General features: G+C 46.4%; 1 protein-coding gene across 2 annotated transcripts in view; it reads right to left on the minus strand.

Moving 5' to 3' along the window:
- Positions 1–6229: 6229 nt before the first annotated feature.
- The window catches only part of FLT3 (fms related receptor tyrosine kinase 3), a 77337-nt gene continuing 58051 nt past the window's right edge, over positions 6230–25515 (minus strand). For both annotated transcript variants that reach the window (XM_045465452.1, XM_045465383.1), the window contains exons 18-24: positions 23918–24000; positions 23102–23229; positions 19383–19505; positions 16887–16998; positions 15995–16094; positions 14883–14988; positions 6230–6798 (exon numbers count right to left, since the gene is read on the minus strand). In XM_045465452.1, the coding sequence (XP_045321408.1) occupies positions 6676–6798; positions 14883–14988; positions 15995–16094; positions 16887–16998; positions 19383–19505; positions 23102–23229; positions 23918–24000 (775 nt within the window). In that variant the 3' untranslated portion in view covers positions 6230–6675. The remainder of the gene's footprint in view (positions 6799–14882; positions 14989–15994; positions 16095–16886; positions 16999–19382; positions 19506–23101; positions 23230–23917; positions 24001–25515) is intronic.

Raw genomic sequence — 25515 nt, forward strand, 5'->3', positions numbered from 1 at the left:
AGCACGGAACTCTTGATTTCCGCTCAAATCCTGAGACTGAGACTGAGTCCCACATCTGGCTCCGTGCTGTGCGTGGAGGCTGCTTGGGATTTCTCTCCCTCCCTCGTGTGCAAACACTCTCTCTCTCTCTCTCAAAAAAAAAAAATTAATTATAAATGAAAGGTCTGGGGCATCTGGGTGGCTCAGTCGGTTGAGCATTAGGTTCAGGTCATGGTGTCACGGTTCGTAAGTTCAAGCCCCGCATCGGGCTTGCTGCTGTCAGCACAGAGCTCGCTTCAGATCCTTTGTCCCACCCCCCTCTCTCTGCACCTCCCCCCACCCCGTCTCGAAACTAAATAAACGTTAAAAGATATTGGTGTTCGAAAAAAACGTCCCATAAAGACGCTGACATCGACTGCTCTGTTAATGTCCGGAATGTGATGAATAATGCACAGAAAGCGCACAATCGTTAGCAGAGTCAACTCTGAAATAACTGAATATTGAATAAATGACCTTAAGTGATCTGCGTAGAGGGTTGTTCTTCCCTCTCACCAACAGATAGGCCTTTTCTTTATCCTGTTGGATACAATGTGCCTTTCCAAAGGCAGGGTAGGGTGTAGGAGTGAAGTCAAGCCCTGTGATGGAGATTAAGGGAAAAAAACAGTAGTCCTGGGGCGCCACCTACTGGTCAGATGGAAAGGGCTGTGCACGCAGGAGCAGAACCCGTCTCTAAGATCCGTGCTTTTGAGCTGTGTTCTTAGCCGTGTTAACAATGTGTAGTTTGGGGCGCCTGACTGGCCCAGTCGGTAGAGCATGCAACTCTGGATCTCAGGGTTGTGAATTTGAGCCCCACGTTGGGTGTAGAGATTACTTAAAAATAAAATCTCTTTAAAAAACGTGTAGTTATGTCAGAGACAAACGACCGAACTCAAACCAGATCTGTCGTAAGAACTGGATTTGATAGAGTCTGATTTTGTTTCCTCCAACAAGGGTCTTAAATACCTTCCTTCCTCAGAGAATGTTGCCTTTTATTTTTTATTTTTATTTTTAATACTCATTTAAAAAAAATTTTTTTTTCAACGTTTTATTTATTTTTGGGACAGAGAGAGACAGAGCATGAACGGGGGAGGGGCAGAGAGAGAGGGAGACACAGAATCGGAAACAGGCTCCAGGCTCTGAGCCATCAGCCCAGAGCCTGACGCGGGGCTCGAACTCAGGGACCGCGAGATCGTGACCTGGCTGAAGTCGGACGCTTAACCGACTGCGCCACCCAGGCACCCCTTTAATACTCATTTTTCAGAGAGAGAGAGAGAGACAGAGAGAGACAGAGCGTGAGTGCGGGAGGGGCAGAGAGAGGGACACACAGAATCCGAAGCAGGCTCCAGGCTCTGAGCCGTCAGCACAGAGCCCGACGCGGGGCTCGAACCCACAAACCTCCAGATCATGACCTGAGCCAAAGTCGGACGCCTAACCGACCCGAGCCATCAGGCGCCTGGAGAATGTTGCCTTTTAAATACTATATTTGATACATACAGAAGTTATGTTATAAAGAAAAATAATATTAATGAACGCCCATGAACCCATTACCCCACCCAGCCCCGAAGCCCCAAATATCATCAGTGTGAAGATGAGTGGTGGTAATTGTATATTCACGTTGCACATCAGTGAAATACAAGCCCTTAAGATCCATGTAACAGCATGAGTGAATCTGAGACGTATGAACTGGGTTGTTTTTCTTTTTCAAGAAAGCAGGAACTGGAAGTCTACGTAGGGCATGGAGCCATTTCTAGAAAGCTCATGAGCAAGAGAATATTCATTTGCAAGGAAATCAAATTCTTCGGTGCCTTGGGTACTACAGTAGCAAGGGGGTGCCGTGTGGGTGATCCCACATACAAACGTGCTTGTTGGTTCCCATCCACAGCGAAGTCACGTTCAGAATGTATGTGGGTCTGACTGAAATCGGTTTGGCCGCAGGTGTATGTGCCAAGGGTCTTGGAGGCCGACTTGGGTTCACAGCATCCAAAGAGGATTTCTGGAAAAGAGACAGTGGCTCCCAGGCTCAGGAAGGCCAGAGAGCAAGGCTTGGGCAAGAAGAGGGGCCAGAGCAGCTCCAGGGATCTAGGAAGTGGGGACTGCTTATCACTCTCGGTCGGAGACGGCTGTTGCTGAGAATTGTAAGTTCCCACTCCCTTTCTTTTTCTTTTTTATTTCAAAAAATACTGTGTTTTTTTTTTTTTTAACATTTATTCACTTTTCAGAGACAGAGAAAGAGCACGAGTGGAGGAGGGCAGAAAAAGAGGGACACACAGAATCCGAAGCAGGCTCCAGGTTCTGAGCTGTCAGCACAGAGCCCGACGCGGGGCTCGAACCCACGAACTGTGAGATCATCATCACCTGAGCCGAAGTCGGACACTTAACCAATTGAGCCACCCAGGCACCCCCCAACCCCCCAACTCCCTTTTCCATCCTTGCCTGAATCCAGGCCGGGCACCAACTTCCAGAACGAAAGAGGAAGTTTATCAGCCAGGCTTGAGTCAAGGACCCTCCTTGGCTAGAAGGCACCACCCCCTGCCCCCACTGAAGTCCCACCCCACTGCCTCCATACCATAGGGACAAGTAATGTATCAAATCACAGTGCTGCTACTGAAAGAAATGGGAATAGATACCGGATGGCCAAAGAAACACATGATCACTATAACGGCATCTTTAAAAGTAATATACACAACAAAAAGTTAAAAATAGGATTACCATTTGATCTGGCAATCCCACTTCTTTACAAAAGAAAACAAAAATATGCCAAAGAATTGGAAGCAGGTTCTCAAAGAGGTATTTGCACACCCGTGTTCATAGCACCATTATTCACAAAACGCAAGAGCGGGAGCAAACTAAATGTCCACCAATGGATAAGTGAATCATGAAATGTATACACATACTGTGAAATGTTATTCAGCATTAAAAAGAACGGAAATACGTACTGTCACATGTCACAACACAGATGAACCTTGAGGACATTGTGCCAAGTGAGATAAGTCAGTCACAAAACGACACATATTGTATAATTCCACTTATATGAGGTAGTAAAATTCATAGAAACAAAGTAGAATGATGGTTGCCGGGGCTCAGAGAAAGGGAAAGGGGGAATTAGTATTGTTTAATGGGGACAAAGTTTCAGATTTACAAGATAAAAAATTATGGAGATTGGTTTCACAACAATGTGAATATACTTAACAATACTGAACTTTACACTAAAAAATGGTTAAGATGAGGGGCACCTGGGTGGCTCAGTCAGTTAATCCTTCAACTTCAGCTCTGGTCACCATCTTGTGTGTTCGTGGGTTCAAGCCCCGTGTCAGGCTCTATGCTGACAGCTCAGAGCCTGGAGCCTTTTTTGGATTCTGTCTCTCTCTCTCTCTCTCTCTCTCTCTCTCTCTCTCTGCCCCTCCCCCACTTGTACATGCATGCACTCTCTCTCTCAAAAATAAACATTAAAAAAAATTTTTATGTTTTGTGTTACGTGTTGTGTTTTTTACCACAATTAAAAATAAATAAATACGATAAATAAAATAATAATAGAACCCAAGAGTAACCACAAGATAAGTGTTAACAAGGGCTTGGAGATCACAGGTTACTAAGTTAACTTTCCAATTCTCCAGAAGAAAAATGGTATCATTTTAGTACCTACTTCATAAGGCAGTTACGAAGATTTAATGAGATGATACATACGTCATTCTTTTTTTTTTTTTTTTTTTTTTAATTTTTTTTTTTTCAACGTTTATTTATTTTTGGGACAGAGAGAGACAGAGCATGAACGGGGGAGGGGCAGAGAGAGAGGGAGACACAGAATCGGAAACAGGCTCCAGGCTCTGAGCCATCAGCCCAGAGCCCGACGCGGGGCTCGAACTCACGGACCGCGAGATCGTGACCTGGCTGAAGTCGGACGCTTAACCGACTGCGCCACCCAGGCGCCCCAATATATATGTCATTCTTAACACTTACCTCATCACAGGTGCTTCACAAACATGTACAGTTGGGAAAATATTGCCATGTAGTTGAGAACCAAAATACATTTGACAATGTGGCTGGTGTGGTTCCGTTTTATGTAAAGAAACAAAGAATTCGGTGGGTTGAGTGTATTTGTGTAAGTATGTGTAAGTAATGCACGTATATTTAAATAAGAAGGTGGGAGAAATATATCTGAAACTTTAACAGCATTTCCCCTGAAGGAACATTTTGGGGTTTGGGTTGGGCACATAAAGGGAAGGTTTCACTTATTACTATAAGTAAAAAGACAAAATTATCTGAATTCTTAACACCAAGCATATTTGATGCTTTAACTTGAGTAGGTAAAAAAAACAATCAAATACAGATATTTCTTGTGTCCTGACTGTATACACAAGTGGGAATTAACCATACAACTTAGAATAAATCATATCTACTTTCATGCTTCTAAAAATCCAAGTGAAGAGACATGATCCTTGCAATGAGAGAACTGGTCTCTGCTGAGCTCATGGGCAGAGGGAGACAAGGTTACAGAAGAACAGATGGAAAGATGCAGTATTGTTGGCTATGAAGATGGGGGCAGGGGGCCACCAGCCAAGGAATTCTAGCAGCCCGTAGAAGCTGGAACCGGTGAGGACACAGATTCTCCACTAGAGCCTCCAGAAAGGAACGTAACCCTGATGACACCTCGATTTTAGCCCAGAAGGACATTTGTCGAACTGCTTACCTATAGAACTGAAAGATAATACATTTTTGTTGCTTGAAAGAAATCCAAGCGAAAAGAAAGGATGTTCATGTTAAGGGCCAGTTGGATGATATGGACAAGAAGCTTGTAGATTTCAGCAGAGGAAGCCATCACTCATGATGGCTGGTGGAGCTGAGAAAGACCTAAAGTATAAGACAGAGCTCAAGTCTAGCAACAAAGCAAGGGCTTAAAGAGGAATAAACATCCCAGGAGGGGCCATGTTCCAATAAACCCACAGTAAGTTGAAAATATCATAAGTTGAAATGTATTTAATAGACCCAACCTACTGAACATCACAGCTTAGCCTGGCCCACCTCAAATGTGCTCAGAATACTGATGTCAGCCTCCAGTTGGGCAAAATCGTCTACACCCAGCCTATTTTATAATAAAGTGTTGGAACTCTCATGTCACAGACTGAATACCGTACCCAGAATAAACACCAGAATGCCGGCCAGGGTGTTGCTTGTTTACCCTGTGATCCCACAGCAGACTGGGAGCTTTTACTGTCCAGCATCATGAAAGAGGGTAATATCGCTAACCCAGGAAAAGATCGAAATTCAAAATTCAAAGGACCGTCTCTACTGAATGTGTATCCCTTTTGCGCCGTCGTAAAGTTGAAAAATAGTAAGTTGAACCACTATAAGTTGGGGACCATCTGTGTATGTGTATATTTATGACATGCATATATTATGTATGTTATCCATCTAATTCTTACAGCAACCCTGTGAGAGAGATTCCATCCATCATTATCTCTTCTTTCAGAATGGGAAACTGGGGCCTAACGAAGTTCAGTTACTTGACCAACGTTGCATGGCGAAGAGTGGTGGACAGAGAAGTCCAGCCTAGCGGGACTGGCTTCAGGGCTCTTATCTTTTTTTTTTATTTTATTTATTTTTTTTTAATTTTTTTAATTTTTTTTAACGTTTACTTATTTTTGAGACAGAGAGAGACAGAGCATGAATGGGGGAGGGTCAGAGAGAGAGAGGGAGACACAGAATCTGAAACAGGCTCTAGGCTCTGAGCAGTCAGCACAGAGCCAGACGCGGGGCTCGAACTCACGGACTGCGAGATCGTGACCTGAGCCGAAGTCGGACGCCTAACCGACCGAGCCACCCAGGCGCCCCCAGGGCTCTTATCTTAACCGAGGCACTGGAAGGGAGGACAAGAGAAGGCAGACCTTCACCAAGAACCACACTGGAATGTAAGGACAGGGGCAAGTCCAAGTTTATAAGCTGTGGGAGGGAGGGAGCTAAGCTTCAAAGGACGAGGGAGGCTGAATCAATGGAGTGCTGCAGAAAAGCAAGCCTTCGCCAGCTGTTTGGTTCCTGGTCTGGGGGCAGGAGTCACAGATCCTTTTAAGGATCCAACAAAAGGATGGACCTTCTCAGTAGGAAAAAAAAAACAAAAAACAAAAAACAGAACATTGCACACAATTTCATTAGGTTCCTCCCCTCCAGTTAAGTCTTGCCCTAAATAGACCATGCAAATAATTCAATGACAAACAACTCTATAGAAGAAATTTTATTTTCATTCATAAAATATATCACTAAATAGCTGGAAAAGTTACATATTGTTTTAAAACATAGATTTAAAAAAATCATATCAGCTTCTCCTTAGCAAAATGCTTTTGTTTTATGTATTTACGAGAATATACTATAGTTCAGGTACACAATTTTCACTGAAGCCAGACTGAGAAGGCCTTTGGATGTGGGTAGATGCTCCAATAAAGTTAATTATCAGCTCTTCCTGCCTTGTGCAAAGGATGATGTGATTTTTACAAAAGTTCCTTTGAAAACAAGAGTAAATACAGAGAGCTTCTAGAGAAAAGTCCAGCAAAGCAGCAGTTGAGAATATACTTTCTTTTAGTGATGAGATTAATCCTGTTTTGGTAATCTATAGCCTGTTTAAGCTGGGGGTTGAAGGGAGGAAGTCTTTAAGACTAAGTCGTTTCTCTAGGAATCTTCGACAGGAGCCTGTGGAGTGAGTAAACCCGATTCCACCTCTCTGCTGTAAGGTTGCCTGTTTTGGTAGACGGAAGGACGGTCGGAAACATGGCCATCCGTGTTCTGATACATCTGAATGTGGGAAAAAAGACACAACACTGGTTACCATCCGATGATGACGTACATGTCACGGGGCTTTACTGCAAATTACTTGCTATTACTATACATAAGCCTTAGAGGATAATCTTAAGAGGATATTAATTGACAAAGCAGATTTGGTCCTTTTATTCATGGAGAAATCAAGTCGAGCATTTTATTCCATTATTATTTCTAATCTTGGCTACAAAATCTCGATCTAGAAATCCTAAAGCTGCGTGGTAAAACCATAAAAGAGAAAGGCCACTAAGAGAGACCTGTTCATTATGCAATTAATACGGGGGACCGATGCTTGAGTTTCACTTGGGTGACTTTAGAGTGCTTTTCCAAAATGAAAGCAGTTCTACTTTTTGTCTGATGATAAAGTTAACGCACATTCATAGAGATAACGTAAGCCATAGAGGAAGATGTATAGAAAACAAGCTAAACTCATCAGAGGTGGCCACCGTTATAGTCTGCTGTGCATCCACAATTGTGTATCCGTAGGCTGAGAGTGTAGATTCTGGTTTCGAGCCTTATTCTGAGTTGCTAATATGTTGTCCTGATGTTACGTGCGTTATATATTTTCCCTGTTGACGGAATGGAAGCACATTCATCTTTTTAACAGCAGCCTAGCATTCCATAGTACTGATGTACCATCACTAAACTTTTTTAAAATCAATCAATCATTTATTTATTTTTGAGAGATGGAGTGCGAGGGGGGGAGGGGCAGAGAGAGAGAGACAGAGAGACAGAGGGAGGGAGAGAAGCCCAAGCAGTCTCCATGCTCGGCGAGGAGCCGGACATGGGGTTCAATCCCACGACCGCGAGATCATGACCTGAGCCAGCACCAAAAGTTGGACGCTCGGCGGACTGAGCCACCCGGCCGCCCTTAACTAACCTTTCGGTGGACTGGCTATGTAACATAAAACTACAAAGGTTACACTGGCCTCGTCTGTCTCTGGGATGAATGGGGAAGTGGCATCTCTGGGTCCAAGGGGACGCATACTTGAGTGCTGAAACACTCAGGCTGCACCGTCAGCTGTGTTTGGGAACACTATTTTCTCCAGAGCCTTACGACAAGACAAGGGTTGTCTGTTTTTCAGTTTGGTAACTGAGCGGACCGCCTCGTACTCTTTAATTTTTTTCTTTCTGGAAAGCAGATGGAGAGAAATATCCTTTTGACCCTGGTCTGCACAATAACACTCTGCCTGTACCCGGAAGGATGAACAGGGACGATATGTGTTTTTTGGAAAGCAGCCGTCGGTCATGACCTGTTGAACCAAACGTACATCTCGGGCGTTGGATGTCTAACCCTCCGAGCGAGGCTGTGACAGAAACACCAGGGACGCTTCAGACCCAACCTGTATTCATGATCTTTCATCCCCAAACCTTCCCTGCTTCCTGTGTTTGCAATTCCACTTGGCGCCCTGCCAGTCCCGTGATCCCGAAGTTCCGGAACCATCTCCTCGAGCTCGCTGTGCTCCCAGAGCCAGTCAGTCCGTCCCTGGGGCGCGTTCGGGTATATCACTGCTTTTCATGTCTTCCTTTTCCATTTCTTTCATGGATTTTTATTTACGCAATTGGTCTAACTGACGTATAAGTGACACACAATGTTACATCAGCTTCAGGTGTACAACATAGTGCGTGATTCCACGAGCCTGTATGTTACCGTGTTCACCGGAGCGTGGCTGCCTTCTGTCACCATACACTTTTTGTTACACTACCACTGACGTATTCCCTATGCTGTACCTTTCATCCTGGTGACTTAGTCATTATAACCGGAAGCTGGTACCTCCTTCACCCCTGTAAGCGATTTTTTAAATGAATTTTTAATGGCACAAGTAATCCATAAGTACATTCTCCTTATAAAAATTTTGAAACCCCAGCTTTCCAAGTGCATCCGTGGAAAGAGGTGCGTAAGGTTTTCTCATACTTTTGAAAATGGTGTCCCATTAAGCGACCGACTTCGGCTCGGGTCATGATCTCGCGGTTTGTGAGTTCGAGCCCCGCATCGGGCTCTGGGCTGAGAGCTCGGAGCCCCGAGCCTGCTTCGGATTCTGTGTCTCCCTCTCTCTCTGACCCTCCCCCACTCACACTCTGTCTCTGTCTGTCTCCCTCTCGAGAATAAACATTAAAATAAATTTTTTTTTTTAAAAAAGAAAAGAAAATGGTGTCCCTATCCATAATTACGTTCTTTTTATCCTGAATCTTATTTATGCTGTCTCTTCTTTCTTAATTGCTCTCTTCATAGTGTGCTTTAGTGGTATATTTGTACACTGTGTTAATATACAATATTAATATACAGTGTCAACCACTTCCAGACTGTTGTATTCAACCCCTAAGTCTGACCTTTACTGTGTGACCTTGGGCAAACTGAACCTCTCTGTATCTCTGTTTACTGATCTGCAAAAGAGGTAACGGTTGAATTTACTTCGTGAGCCTGAAATGAGAATTAAATGTATTATTATGGGTAACATGTTAGGAAGTGTGCATGACACCAAAAATGGGAGCAATTAAATTATTAGTTTAAAAACAACTTTTGGCTTTCCTGACCATCACTATTATTTTGTTTTGGGGGCTACTCTCAGTTTAATGAAATCTGCCTGTATCAATATTAGTTCTTTTTTTGTTTTTAATATTTGTTTATTATTTATTTATTTATTTATTTATTTATTTATTTATTTATTTATTTTTTAACGTTTATTTATTTTGAGACAGAGCATGAACGGGGGAGGGTCAGAGAGAGGGAGACACAGAATCCGAAGCAGGCTCCAGGCTCCAAGCTGTCAGCCCAGAGCCCGACGCGGGGCTCGAACTCACAGACCGCGAGATAGTGACCTGAGCCGAAGTCGGCCGCTTAACCGACTGAGCCACCCAGGCGCCCCAATATTTGTTTATTTTTGAGAGAAAGAGAGACAGACAGCGAGCAGGGGAGGGACACAGAGAGAGAGGGAGACACAGAATCCGAAGCAGGCTCTAGGCTCCGACCTGTCAGCACAGAGCCCGATGCGGGGCTCGAACCCATGAACTGCGAGATCATGACCTGAGCCGAAGACAGATGTTTAACCGCCTGAGCCACCCAGGCGCCCCTCTATTAGTTCTGTTCTGCTGCTTTGTTCCTTCTCTTCTTCCTCTCTGTCTCCTCATACATTGCTGTTTGGTTTTTTTTTTCTTAGTTTCTTGAGTTGAAAGTTGAAGTCATTCATTTTCATTCTTTTTTGTTTTCTAACAAATGAATTTAGAATTATAAACGTGGCTGGCTCCTACAGGTTTTAATAAGCAGGCTCTATTTTTATTTCTTTTTCCTTCCTCCTCCTTCTTGTGAACCAAAGACTTCTGTAAGCAGGGATTTTCATCTCTGACGTCAGATGTTGGGGCCTTTTTGGTTGTTCTTGGCGATGTCCCATTCCACTGCACTGAGGCCAGTTAATGTGCCTGTATGATGACAGGCACATTTATTTTGAAATTCTCTTTCCTAAGTGGACTTACGAATCCTGCTTTTGTGTGTTTTTTTTTTTTCTATTTCCATGAATGTTCTTTGTTTCTCTCTCCCCTGCTTTGTTGGGTTGATCAAGTTTTCTATGGTCCTTTTTTATTTCTACGCTACACCTGAGATTATAATTGTTTGTTTATTTATTTATTTATTTATTTATTTATTTATTTATTGAGAGAGAGGGAGCAAGCAGGGGAGGGGCAGAGAGAGAGAGGGAGACACAGAATCCGAAGCAGGCTCCGGGCTCCGAGCTGTCGGCACAGAGCCCGATGTGGGGCTTGAACTTACTCACGAGCGGTGAGATCATGACCTGAGCCCAAAGTCGGACGCTTAACCTACTGAGCCACCCAGGCGCCCCACACCTGAGATTATAGACTATATTTTTATTTCTGCACTACGCCTGAGATATATTATATTCTCTCTTAACGGTGGTTATACTCACATTTTTAACACTTGCTTTATTCTTACGTGTACTTAACAGTGTGGCTGCCCCCACTGTGGAACCACTGCAAGATCCCACCAGACCTCTCCCTGCCCGTTAGGGAAGCACGTGTCCTTATCCTTTCAAAGAGTCCTCTGCCGTGGGTCTTCTCCCTTCAGTCCTGACTGCTTTCATCATCCCAGGGGTTTTCCACCGTTCCCGGTCCACAGAGATCGCCTTCTGGCTTTCAAAGGCAATTATGGCCTCACTTCTTTAAAAATATATAACAGGGGCTCCTGGGTGGCTCAGCGGGTTAAGTGTCTGACTTCGGCTCATGTCGTGATCTCCTGGTTCGTGCGTTTGAGCCCCGCATCGGGCTCTGTGCTGATGGCTCAGAGCCTGGAGCCTGCTCGGGATTCTGAGTCTCCCTCACTTTCTGCCCTCCCCCGTTCATGCTCTGTCTGTCCCTCTCTCTCTCTCTCAAAAATAAACATTAAAAATTTTTTTAATAAATAAAATAAAAAGTAATAAAAATATGTAGTGTATATACTATATTTTAATATTTATATTAAATATTTGTATTTGTATTACAATATACAAATTTGTATTACAAATACAAATTTGTATTACAAATACAAATCCTTTATATTTGTATTATATTTATTTGCAATACATTATATATGATACATTTATAATACAGTTCTATATTCTATATTATATATCCTATAATTTGTGGGCACTGATATGAAAGGAGAGGTGATGTGAGTTCAGGCCCCTTTCTTGAAACAGGAGCTGTGTGTCCCTTTCCTCTGCACCCCTCCCCCCTGCCGCGGTCCAGTTCACTCCCTCCTTTGCTCACCTCTGCTGCCACAGTCACCTCTTAACGGATGTCCTTCCTTGTGCTGTTTCGCTTTTGCCTCCCCAAACTTGCTTTTACGCTTCCTTTCTTCCAGATATCGTTGCTTAGCCCTTTCTATACGCTAAGCACTGGGTATGTCACACTGAACACAACAGACGGGGCCTCTAACGTACCCTCATGCTGTGAGTCTCTCCTGCCTGTGGGACCACACAGGTGATGTGAAGATGAACAGTGCACGTCCTTGTCCTCGTGGACCAAGTCTAGTGATGGGAAAGCAAAAGTATCATACAACACTGAGTCTCAGAGTGTCACATAGTGTTATGGGGACTCAGAAGAAGGACCCTGAAATCTGACCGGAGAAGTTACAGGGGGGAGTCTTTGGAGACGAGGGAATAACTTGGTCTGGCTCCTTTTTCAAAAAAAAAAAAACGGATGTATAAGGGACATGTGACACCGGATTAGCTTCAAGCGTACGACACGATTCGTCTCTGGGTGTCTATTGCGAGAGGGTCACCACCATAAGCCCGGTTAACATCTGTCACACCCGTAGCGATCTGGGCTTCGAGACAAATCTTGAAGCATGTCTGTCCATTCTGCAAATCCTCCCCGGTTCCACAAATCCTCATTGCCTTAGCACGTTGTCCGACGATCTCCCTGCTTGTGAGTTACACCTCAAAGCATTAACCTGTGTTTCCTCTGCGTGCTTCCCTCCTCTTCTCACTGGTTCCCCGAGGGCCATTTGCTTCCCGAGTCCACGATGGAGCAAAAGCAGAGAGTCTACAAAAAGCATTCGCACGCGGAGCAGGAGATGTTACCCCAGGCACGCTGGCAAGGCCTGTCTTCCCACTCAAGAGACGACACGTGGCTGTGCTCGGGAGGTGTGAAGAGAAACCGAGGAACGGCGACCCAGGAGGAGCCAGGGTCTGCTCGCAGTGGGCACGGCTGCGGAGATCATGCCTCGCTCAGAGGTGCCCAGCCAAGCGGGCAAGGGGGGCCTGAAGTCCAATCTCTGCTCTGCTCCCCAGGCTTCTAGACTGGAGCCCACTGCACCAGCCGGGGGTGAGAGGCTCCCCACGGTGGCTGGGTGGATGAATGTCTCCCTGGCAGGGACACTATTTTGTCATTTACCTAAAGGAGCTACAGCTTGCCATCAGTGGCTCTGAGACGGGTAGGGAAAAGAACTTTCCATCACAGAGGGTCAGGGGGCAGAGAGGAAGAGAATGGGGGGGGGTGGGGAGAAGTTGAAGGGGCGTCCCTGAGCTTGGATACCCTCAGCTGAGTCATCGTCCGTGGAGACCTTGCCATTCAACAATCCCTGATATGTCGAAGGCCCTCTGAGCAGAGGGAGAGGGATTTGGATGTCCTGGGGGCATGGGGACAGAGGACAGCTGCACACCGAGTCCAAGGAGGTCCTGAACAAAGCCAAGGGACGGTTTGGCCGCAGCGGACCCTGCACCCTGGCCCACTACCTTTATAGTCTTGTTTTTCTCCGTGTTCCCCCACTCGCCCTTTACTTTAGCCACAACCATTTGTTTTCCATTCGCCTCTCTCACCTGTGAATCTTTACCTCTATCACTCATCCAGCCTGGAACACTCCACCAACCCCCCATCCCCCAGCAGCCAAAACACTACTCATTCTTCCCAAAATTCTAGCGCAAATAAGACCTCTGTGGATCCAAAGCCAGCTCCCCAGCCAGTGAAAATTACTTGGTGCTTTCTCTTTGCCTCAACAGCTCCTTTCTTGTTTTCTCTCCATGATTCTTCTTTCAGTTTCTCTTATAGCGTCATTAACTATTTCCGGGTTATCTACTCCATAGCCCTGAGGCTCTCCATCTCCCCTGACTTTCTGGACCTAATTCCCTGACCATATTTTCGTTTCCAAATGTGATTTTTTCAGGGGCGCCCGGGGGGCTCAGTCGGTTAAGCGTCCGACCTCGGCTCAGGTCATGATCTCATGGTTTGTGAGTTCGAGCCCCGCGCTGGGCTCGCTGCTGGCTACGCGGATCCTGCTTCGGATCCTCTGTTCCCCCCTCTCTCTGCCCCTCCCCTGCTCATGCTCACTCTCGCACCAAAACAACAACAACAACAAAGCCCAGAAACAAACAAGCAAACAGACGAATGATCGAATGGGATTCTTCAAACATCCTGCCAGGAGGACAGGCCACACACGACCTATACCCAGGTCTCTGGAGAGGCCACAGAATTGAAAACGGACTCAGTAATTTAGAAAAAGAGCACAGACAATCCATTTAAAGAGTCAGATGCCTATGTAGCTAACATTTATTAACTACCAAGTGCCTGCTGTGTGGGAAGTCTTTGCACATACATCAGTTTATTTACTCTTTACAGCTCCCCAAAGTAAGATCTGTTAGTCCCATATTTCAGACACGGAAACTGACAGCCAACAAAAGATTGACTTAATCGAGGCCTGTAAGATGTAAATGATGGAGCCAAGATTTGAACCTGGGTACTGGAGGTTCAAGGTCCCATCCTTTGCCCACGGCCTCTAGAGGATGGTTCCGTTCACTATGCCAGGTTGTATTACCGGGGAGAAGAGTTAGCAGAGGGATTCCAAGTTCACAACGCTCAAGGATCACCCGGCGTGACAACCCATTTTACAGGTGAGAAAAGTAAGACCCAGAGGAACGATTTGCCGTAATGCACACAGCAATGAGGAGACCGCATGGTAGGACTGGGATTCGACTCTCAGGACTGCAGGGCAATGTTCTCTCCACGATACTGTATTACATGACTGAGTCGTGCGATTACTCCATGCTAATGGTCGGCGGCGGGCGGGGGGGGGGGTAGCGCTCAGGGATTCAGTTTTATTTGGTTGTCTAGTCCTGTGCACTGGACATTTAATTTCTCAATTGGCCGAAACCTTTAGGGAGAGCTTCCCCCCCCCCACAAAAAAAAAAAAACCAGTTACCAATAAATATATCTCACCCCATACAACTTTTAAAGGGCAAACGAGGCAAATCGCGGTGAGAAAGACAACGTGGTATCTTTGGGTCTCAGGAAGCCAGCGTGTGTTCTGAGTTACCGCTTTCCTTTCTAAGGACGCCTTTTCAAGTTTACTTGTTCAGAGAGAGACAGCACGAGTCCGGGAGGGGCAGAGAGAGAGGGAGGGAGAGGGAATCCCAAGCAGGCTCCATGCTGCCAGCACAGAGCCCGACGCGGGGCTCGAACTCCCGAACTCGGGAGGTCACCACCTGAGCCGAAACCAAGAGCTGGCCGCCCAACCGGCTGAGCCCCCCGGGGGGCCCCTCCAGCATCGCCTTTTCAAGCAGGGTGCTGCTACCTACCGCTTCTTCTGCGTCGGCCAGCTGACATCCTAAAAACGAGGTCAGGTTGGGGAAGGATGGCCGTTTCCTCGAGTCAAAAGCCCAGCACGATTGCATTATAAAGTATCTGTAAAAGCAAGAGGAGGAGGAGTAAGGAGAGGAAAGCCGAACCAAGGGAAGCGGAACCAAGGGAAGCGGAGGCCCCGTACAGCTGCTCAGCTGCGGCTTGGTTGTTTTGCGGCACAGGCTTTACTAGATTTTCAACTCACACCGGAAAGAGCAAATTAGATGAGGGACAGAAATGCGTTTTATTATTTTTTTTAATTTTTTTATTAAAAAAATTTTTTTTTAACGTTTATTTTTGAGACAGAGAGAGACAGAGCGTGAACAGGGGAGGGGCAGAGAGAGAGGGAGACACAGAATCTGAAACGGGCTCCAGGCTCTGAGCAGTCAGCACAGAGCCCGACATGGGGCTCGAACTCCCGGACCGTGAGATCATGACCTGAGCCAAAGTCGGATGTTTAACCGACTGAGCCACCCAGGTGCCCCCAGAAATGCGTTTTAAAAACTACGACGTGGGGCACCTGGGTGGCTCAGTCGGTTGAACGTCCAACTTCAGCTCAGGTCATGATCTCGCGGTCCGTGAGTTCGAGCCCCGTGTCGGGCTCTGTGCCAACAGCTCAGAGCCTGGAGCCTGTTTCAGATTCTGTCTCCCTCTCTCTCTGCCCCTCCCCCGTTCATTCTCCGTCTCAAAAATAAATAAACGTTAAAAAAAATAAAAAAAATAAAAAATAAAAACTACGACGTGGCCCAGAAGTCGGGAGATGGGAGTTGTATCACCCCCAGGGATCCCTCAAGCAAAGGAACTGAAGCCCCTAATTCATAGTATCTTAGGGCAGGAAGGTTCAGTTTTGTTCAGGAAGCCCCGCCTGCCCCCCTCTCCCCCCCAAGAAAAGGATTAGAGTTTCCTTTTCTTTTCTTTCCTTTTTTTTTTTTTTTTTAAGAGGAATCATCTGCATTTTGCATTAAGGAGTTTTGCGCTTTTTTTTTTTTTTTTTTTTGGTCATGCATTCGGAACGAGAGAGACTGTAAATTCCTGATTTCGGCCACCTTGCCCTCTGATTTGAACTTACATTTCTTCTGTGGCATAAAATGGCTGATCCATCTTGAATCCACTCTGAATGAGTTTATAGAAGTTAGCGTCTACCGGAATGCCAGGGTAAGGATTGACACCTGAGGAAAACGTTAGGGAGGAGAAACCATCTCATTTGTTTCTTCATTCACTCAACGAACAAGCATGGACCGAGAGCTCCCATGGGCCTGACCCTGCTTGGCGTGAGGCTGTGGGCGGGGAGAGTCATGACTTCTGCCCTCCAGCCGGTGGCTATAGGCCGGTGGGGGTAGACAGACCTACAGACACCACAAATAAAGCACGAAATCGGGGCGCCCGGGTGGCTCAGTCCGTTAATCATCCAGCTTTGGCTCAGGTGATGATCTCGCGGTTGGTGGGTTCGAGCCCCGCGTCGGGCTCTGTGCCGACAGCTCGGAGCCTGGAGCCTGCTTCGGATTCTGTGTCTCCCTCTCTCTCTGCCCCTGCCCTGGTCTCTCTCTCTCAAAAATAAATAAACAGTAGGGGCGCCTGGGTGGCGCAGTCGGTTAAGCATCCGACTTCAGCCAGGTCACGATCTCGCGGTCCGTGAGTTCGAGCCCCGCGTCGGGCTCTGGGCTGATGGCTCAGAGCCTGGAGCCTGTTTCCGATTCTGTGTCTCCCTCTCTCTCTGCCCCTCCCCTGTTCATGCTCTGTCTCTCTCTGTCCCAAAAATAAATGTTGAAAAAAAATTAAAAAAAAATAAATAAACTTTAAAAAGAATTAAAAAACAAAACAAAACGTGAAACGGCACACTCTGCATAGAGGTAAGGACGAGCCAGCTCTGGGGAGCATCAGAGGTCACGGGTCATGCACCCTGATTTAGGAATGGGATAGCGTGTGGGGGGCAACGACTGGCAGCAAACTGCAAAACTTACCAAGTGAGAATATTTCCCAGAGTAATATTCCATATGACCAGACGTCACTCTTTATGGTGTAGACCCCTTCAAATAAGCTTTCGGGAGCCATCCACTTTACAGGGAGACGGGCCTGTGCGGAATCCAAGAGGGGACCAATCAGTGGTGATGGCTGGTGAACGGACTGAACGAGGCGTGTTTCTTTTCTCTTATTAGCCGATAATAAAGTGTATTTTCTTCCTAAAGCCGCTTTTAATCCTTAATTGAGGAGATCATATTGCCCAAGGGGAAGTGTTTCACTTTCAAATCAACATTCTAATAATAGGCTTAAAAAAAAAAAATCAACCGGTATCTCTTTAAAACTCCTCGTGAACAAAGGCTTGTGCTTGGAAATGGGTAAGTGTCACAGCAGACACCATGAAGGAGGAACCAGTCAGGTGACCAGAGGTAAGGAGATACTGGTAAATTAGTGGACGACCTTCTTGGAAGGACGTTAGTGGAAATACCACCTACAGGAATGTGGTGAAGGGAGCACATGCCATCACTTCCAGGAATGATACCAGGCTGGCTTCTGTGGCTTTAATAATTTCCAGGAGCACGAGAGGCGGGTTTTGAGTTAGTACAGCCTGGGATGGGAACCAAGACATAGGGGTGGATAGGTTCCCGGGGTAGAGCTTTTTGTAGTATCTTCTTTCTCTTGAGTTGAGGAGCCCCTCACCACGCATGTTTCACCTGCCCATGAAATCAGAGCTCGAAGGGTACTTTGCCGACTCAGTCAGTAGAGCCTGTGCCCTGACCTGGGAGTCACGAGTTCGAGCCCCACATCGCACGTAGAGATCATTAAAGGAAATAAAAAAAAACAAAACAAAACAGAACTGAAGCTCAAGAAAGAAACCCGATTTTCAATCCTGCACAAACCGATGAGCTGGTAAAACCAAACAGGCTGGTCTGGCTAATTTGATTAATTACACGGATTAACCGAGGTGCCACATGAAATTCACCTTCCCACGTAAGAGACTGCCAGCTAGTAAGGTTAAAAACTGCACAGCCACACAGAAGCTTTGATCATATTTATGATTCAGCTCCAACGAGTGAGGTATGGATCTAACATCAGCCCGGATGGTTATTTGATGCTAATGGGAATGCAGTTTAATTTGATTTTTAACGTTTATTGGCCGTTTCCCCCGGACAGGTGCTTTCATGTTGGTTTTATTGGTTTATTCCCACAACAACCCCAGTGAGGGAAGCGTATAATCCTCACGGGAAACGCTGCACGTGTCCCAGCGGTTATGCGCAGACTTGGGGCTCAGCCCATCCGTGCTCTAATCCCCGTGCTGTGTAATCATGGGCAGAGTTACGTTTCTGGGCCTCGGTTTCCTCATCCCCAAGAGAGGTGCTTTGAGGACTAAATGAATATATGTAAAGCACTTAGGATAGTGCTAAGCACACAGTAGGCACTGTGTCAGCACTCGCTGTTATTATCATTTCACAAGTGGGGACAAAAAAGCACCCAGAAATTCCAAAACGTAAGGACAGGGGATTAAGTCCAGGTGTTGTAATTCTTACAGCCACGTTCTTTCACCTTTTATCATTTAGTATTTCTAATAGCTCTCTTATAAATAACACATCGGGGGGCACTTGGCTGGCTCGGTCACTAGAGCATGTGACTCTTGATCTCAGGGTTATGAGTTCGAGCCCCACGCTGGGTGTAGAAACTACTTAAAAAAAAAAATCTTAAATTAAAAAAACAAAACAAAACAGGGCGCCTCGGTGGCTCAGTCGGCTGAGCATCTGACCCTTGGTGTCGACTCGGGTCATGATCCCAGGGTCTTGGGATCAAGCCCCACAGAGGGCTCAGCGCTGAACCTGAAGCCTGCTGAAGACCGGCTCTCTTCCCCTGCCCCTCTCCCCTGCGCGTTCTCTAAAATAAAAAAAATAAAAATAAAAAACCCACATCTATCCTTAGGGATTTTAAAATTTTTTAATTAATTTTTAAAATGTTTTAATTTTTTATATTCAGTCATGTTTTAGGTCTCCCTGTGTGGCAGTCATAAGATGCTAAACATTCACTAGCTAACATTTACGTTCAATGTTGTGCCTTTAAAGATTTTGCATTTAACACTTAATTTATATGTCGTACTTAAAAAAAAAAAAAACGTTTTATGGTAGCTATTGCCAAATCCCGCGATTGGAAACAGGACTCCAGTCACTTTACAGCTCTGGGAACTGTAGGCTCAGGTAACGGGTTTTGTTTAAAGTGTGGCTTGTGCTCCAAGGTACCCTACGTGATCTGCTGTGACAGAGGTGATGCTCCTTTACTCGGCTTTTATTACAGCTGGGACATTCCCTGAAGCTACAGAAAAAGCTGTCAAGCCTAAGAAAGCTAACTGCTGTGAGCAGGTGTTCGGACGTGGCCGTGACTCAAACACGCACCACAGTGAGTGCGGCTGTCTACCGTAACAACGACAAAACACACAGTGACGGCATAAAAAAACGTGTACGAAGTAGCAGCCTCACATTGCCCCGGATAACGTAGTTGGAGTCACTCATGATATCTCGAGCCAGTCCAAAGTCACAGATCTTCACCACTTTCCCGTGGGTCACGAGCACGTTCCTGGCTGCCAGGTCTCTGTGAACACACTATAAAGAATGAAATTGGAGTGTTATTTACTGTGATGCAGATGATCACAGAGTGCAAGCTTTCTTCCAGGTTCAGGGTCGGCGGGAGTTACAGATGACGGGAACGTGGGGTTCACCCGAGTGTCTTCTCTTCCCTGGGCCACGAGCGGTCATCACGCTTGCTTCGTGGCACTGACTGAACACGGACGGCCCAGGTCTCCGGTTATTGTGGATGCGGTCATCCGCGCTGCTTACGGAACGTTCCTGGAGGCCAAGGGGCTGGGTTCTTAGGAGAGCAAGGCTGGCTGTGGGTTGTGTCTTGCCATAAACAAAAGACAGTAACAGGGCCCGCTGTTGAGCTCCGGAGGGGATTTTCAGAGAGTGACTTCCAGCACCCTTACTGCGGGGCGGAGAAAACGACCTCTTTCCTGACCGGTGCTCTCGACAGCGAGAGGACTGGCAAAGAAAATAGTTGGAAGATATGAAAACAGTAAGTTTGGGAAGGAGGACTGAGTGCAGTGGGGAGCCCCTGGGTTGAGAGATGACAAGACAGGAACCCGAGTGGTCCGGCAAGAGAATTAACTCTAAGAAAGAAGGTATTCAAAGGAACAGGGCACTAAGGAGTAAAGGGCCAAAGGGGCTCCCTCTTCAACCTTGAAAAAATAAAAGCAAAAACCCAACAGACTCAAATCCCTCTAGCTCTCCTTCCTCCCTAGCCGGTGTTCTGAGAGCGCGGTCCTCGGCCTGTGGACTCCGCTTCCTTTGCGCCCACGTCACTACCGGGCCCCTGCAACCTGCCTTCCTCTTCCCCAACGCCTGCCAACTGCTTTGGCCGAGCCCCGAGGTGCACAGCCCAGCCCAGCAGAGCTCTGCGCTGACCTCCCGGCGGTAACTGGTCCTGTTCGGCAGCCCCTCCTTCTTCACGACCTTCCTTCTGTGAATCTGGCCCGTTCACTGGCCCCTGGCGGAACCTGTTTCTTCCCACGGCCCCATGCCAGCCTGCTCTCATTCCCTAGCACTGCCCCTTCTCGTTCCACATCCCCCCACCCCCCAGCCGCTTCGTCCAAACCTAGGGAGGCAACCGCCATCACCCAAACCTCAATTTCCAACCCAAACATGTGTCTTTTTTTTCTTGAAATTTTTTTAACGTTTATTCATTATTGAGAAAGAGACAGAGCATGAGCATGAGCAGGGGAGGGGCAGAGAGAGGGGGAGGCACAGAATCTGAAGCAGGCTCCAGGCTCCGAGCTGTCAGCATAGAGCCCGACGCGGGGCTCGAAGTCACACACTGTGAGATCATGACCGGAGCCGAAGTCGGACGCCCAACTGATTGAGCCACCTAGGCGCCCCCCAAACATTTCTCTTGAGCTTCAGATAGGGATAGGCAAAAATCTACTGGGTTAGGACCCTACTTTGCTGCCCAAGAGACCTCCCTATGCCACACATTTAACTCATGACGTTTCTCAGCGGACTGCCTCCTGATTTCATGTTCCCTGCCCGATCCCATGTTCCCGGCTGGTTTTCCTTTGCCTCAAACATCTCCTCTAGCCCAAGCCTGGGCTCCTTCCACAAGCTTTTCCTGCACCGCCTCCCCCCCCCCCCCCGGGTCTGACCTGCCTGTGCCTCGCCTGGGTCCCCAGGACTTACTGGAATGTGAATATTTACCACACTCCAGTGTCATCTTTGATTTGCACGTCTGCTTGTCTCTTTCTCCCCTGTCAGGGATAAGAGCTGACTCTATTTCAGCACCTAGCACGGTGCCCCAGGGCTCAAGTAACGTTTGATGGGGTCACGGAACCTACGGGGAAACTGAGGAGCAACCAGAGACGGAGGGAGAAAGGACGGACCGATGCAGAGGAGAGGGCCTGAAGTGAAAACAACAGGACAGGGTCTAAGAAACTGGATAGTCCTCTGAAAATTCTTATTATAACAAGCCCAGAGGGGGAAAAAAGCAGTGCCCCTTGACCTCCAGTTGTGAGAAGTTTGAGTATTTACTTAAGGACAGGCAATCAAGCTAGATGCCCTCCAAGGTCCACAAAGACACTCACGGAAGCCCTACTGTGGCCGCGTAGGTGAACTACAGATAAAGCAACTATCCGTACACTTGAGACAAGAGGAGTCCAACAGCCAGTAGAGAAGATGAAGAGAAGAAGGGGCCTCAGAGAGGAGGGGTGGGAAAATATTACAAGATGGGATTTTTTTTTTTAAACTATTGAGCAAGGATGCCCACATTTGGAAAAGACGAGCCAAGAAGGTCACGTGCCCTTTCAATACGCATGAGGAAAACAAAACAAAACCCCTGAGCGTCTAACTGGAGTTGCGTTAAACATACAGATTAACTTGGACAGAACCGACGTTTCTGGTAAACGCAGAGTCTCTCCTACATGAACCCGGTGAAGCTCATTCTGGTCTTCCTCCTGCCATTGAATAATGTCTCACGGGCTTATTCACGGGGATCTTGCAGATTTCTGGTTGTGTTTATCTCAAGATGCTTCATAGGTTTGGTTACTATTATGAAGATCACTTTTTCCTGTTCTTCAAAGCTGTAGGTTTATTTCACGTTAATCTTTTTAAAACTGAGATAGACTCGACCTATAACATCATATTACGGCAAGTGCTTTTTTGAAACACAATTTATTGTCAAGTTGTCTAACATACAGTATGTAAACTGTGCTCTTGGCTTTTGGGGTAGGTTCCCGTGGTTCGTCGCTACGTACAAGCACCCTCCTCAGTGCCCATCACCCACTTTCCCCTCTTCCCCACAGCCCCAGAAAGTAATTTTTTTTTAAGAAAAAACTACAGTTGAAAGCCTTCTCTCCAGATTCAGGGCGAGAGGAGGCAAGAGGAGGGATGTGGAGGAGAGAGGGAGAAAGAGAATGAAAATTCAAAGGGAAAAGAGGAGGGAAGAGTTTGGGAAACAGAGAGAAGGTAAGGTGGCCTTCGGCGGAGACGAAGGACAAGACGGCAAGGACAGAAAGGAGCCAGAGGAATGGCTTTCATCTGCTTACAGGCAGGAGACATTTGAAATGTCAGAGAACAGGACTGAAAGCCGGTTACAGAAAGAATGCAAAGTGGAGATAGAAACCGTGGTTTGTGGCAGGATCCACGGCCTGGATCTGGGATTAGCGGCAGAGGAAGCCGGGAGGGCCCAGGAACGGTGCTGGCCCGCAGCAGGGCGCTGCAGAGAAGGCAAAGGCGGGAGGTGGGCAGAGTGGGGGATGGGCTGGCCCCACAAGCACGGCGCATGGTATTTGAGCCTCCATTTACCCAGGGCCAAATGCCTGAACAACCTGAACTGACCGTCCAAGGAAGGACTGACTCTGTACACCTCGCTTTGACCGCCTATCTGGAAGTTTCAGGGGACTTTGGACAGCCTGGGAGGGCTGCGATAACCATTATCTAATAAGGGATCCCGGGGCCTTCATAACTGTAATTCGTCAAGAGCTGGTGGGAAGAAGCATCTAGGCGGCTCCAACAGTGAAGGGTGTGGTGGTTGGGGGGGTGGGGAGGGGCGAGACTTTAAGGGATACAAGTTAAAACAAACCAGAAAAGGGAAAGCACATCTCATTTCCCAGATTATCTTGCTGCCGTTCGTTTCTTCTTCACAAGGCGCTTACCGACTTAAATTCCAGAAATTCCATTCCCTTGGCAACTTGATAGGCGAAGCAGAGAAGATCTTCAAATGTCAGCACGTTCAAGTCCTCTTCTTCTTCCAGCCTCTTTTGGTTTTCATATTCGATTTCATCTGTAAGACAGAACGGGTCCTCATGTTTTCCAGAGTCTATGAAGTTGTCCCAGTAAAGCTCCATGGGCACTTATTAAAGTCACAGTGAGCTGGGGCACCCAGACTTTATTTTATTTTATTTTTTTTTGGACGAGGGGACCCAGACTTTAGAAAGAAGCTATCACCGCACGTCTCTGGTGGCGTTGGGGCTAACCCATTGATGCCAAAAGCTGTGCCTCATTTTACTGTTGTTCCATTTAATCCTTCTGCTGGTCCTATGAGAAAAGTATTATTGGGCCTACTTGACAGATGACAAAGTTGTGGCTCAGATGGTGACATAATTCATCCAGTCTTCCAGCCAGGAAGTGAAGGAACCCCAAGGTCAACCCACCTTCTGTCTGATTCCAGAACTCATCATTTTTCCGCTTATCAGTACTCGGTGGCCCTAATAAATGTATGACTTTAAAAAGAACCACCTGACCAAATAAGATAGCCCTCAGTGTTTATTAGCTGCATACTGACGTTAAACGCACAATATACGAACCATTGGCTTTTCACCACCTTTAGAGCAAATATGCATTAATAAAGCCTACAAATGACATTAGCAGAGAAAATCGTGTTTCGCGTTTACAAACTTTTAAAAAATTGCTAACAGAATTCCTGTATCCGTTTCTGTTGTAAGGTGCTGCTAATTAGAATAAAATATTACCTTCAGATTGAAATGAGTTCCCGTTGAACCCTGAGATGTGATCCAAGTCCTGGCGTATCTGAACTTCCCTTGAACCAGGCATGCTGTTAAAAAAAATTATTTCGTTATTTATGTTCTTCTTCTGAGTAGACACTATATTTAAAAAAAAATTACAATTCGTCAAAGAAATGAGTTCCAGTTATAAATGGGCTTTTAAACAAAAAGCACAGCATCCGTTGGTCCATTTTTCACGCACGTGGGCATTAAAAACACGTGTGGAATTAATTGGGCTTGCCAAGTCTCACTAGGAGAGGAGTGATCCCCACTCTCTGTATAACGTCCTTCCAGTTCAAAGAGGACCTCATTCCGTCCTTGCCACAACGCGACAAGCTGGGTGTGAGAGTCACATTTCACAAAAGACTTGGTGAGATAAATGTGATTTGCTGAAATCACGAAGCTAAGAAAACGTACAATTAGGACTCAGGCCTCTTCTGTTTCTGAAAGCTCACTTTCCCTGGGGTGCCTGGGTGGCTCAGTCGGTTGAGCGTCCGACTTCAGCTCAGGTCATGATCTCACGGTTCGTGGGTTCGAGCCCCGCTCCGGGCTCTGTGCTGACAGCTCGGAGCCTGGAGCCTGCTTTGGAGTCTGTGTCTCCTTCTCTCTCTGCCCCTCCCCTGCTCACGCTTTGTCTCACTCTGTTTCTCAAAAATAAATAAGTGTAAAAAAAAATTTTTAAAGCTCACTTTCCCTACAAAAACTCATGTAATACGGATTTTCCATAAAGACTTCTAAGTGTTTTACCATCCTTCTGTCCTCAAGCTGGTCTTTGTAAATAAAGCTCATTTCCCTTTCCCGTGAAATTAATAAATAGTAACATCGATAATCTCTTTTATGGTTATAATGTAAAATTCTTCACCGAGGAATTCTGTGCGCATTGTATACAAGGATGCCATTTATTCCCGCGTACAATTTCACCCCGATTTACGATTTCCCTATCTTTGGAAAATGGCATCCTTTCAGACCACAAATATCCCTAAGTTGCTTCAGTGGATTGAATATCCCAGTGACCAGAATGAATCAAAGGCCCTGTTGAGCAGCATTACTTGTTACTAACCATGGAGTGCTGATCACACACATCCGACTCATTAAGAGACTCTATTCTAGAATACAGATGACATTATGGAATTTTCTCAGTTTTCGAATATGAACTGAGAAACGAGTGTGGAAGACAAGATTGGGGTGACGGGTATCAATCGGTTAAAGGCAAGCGCACAAAGACGCCCCTGGGGATCTCCATGGGGCCTCCCGGCTTCAAGATGCTAGGTCCCCGTCTCAGACCTTAGAAGGCCAAAGGCGTACACTGAAAGCTACACACTTAGAAATCCAGGCTGGAATCTCAAACGCACCCTCCAAAAGTCGCGCAGTAAAGACAAAAGTCTCTAACGATTGTGCCTTTAGAATAAGGGAGATTCCGCATATGGCAAGGAAACAGGAATGCACTGTGGATGGAGGAATCATTCTATGAAGAACGCCTCAGAGAAAGGTGTTACACGATGTTCAAGTAATTAGCAAGAAATTCCCAAGGATGAGGACCAAAGGATCACCAAATTCCTATAGCC

This window comes from Leopardus geoffroyi, chromosome A1 (assembly GCF_018350155.1).
Source record: "Leopardus geoffroyi isolate Oge1 chromosome A1, O.geoffroyi_Oge1_pat1.0, whole genome shotgun sequence".
Classification (NCBI taxonomy): domain Eukaryota; kingdom Metazoa; phylum Chordata; class Mammalia; order Carnivora; family Felidae; genus Leopardus; species Leopardus geoffroyi.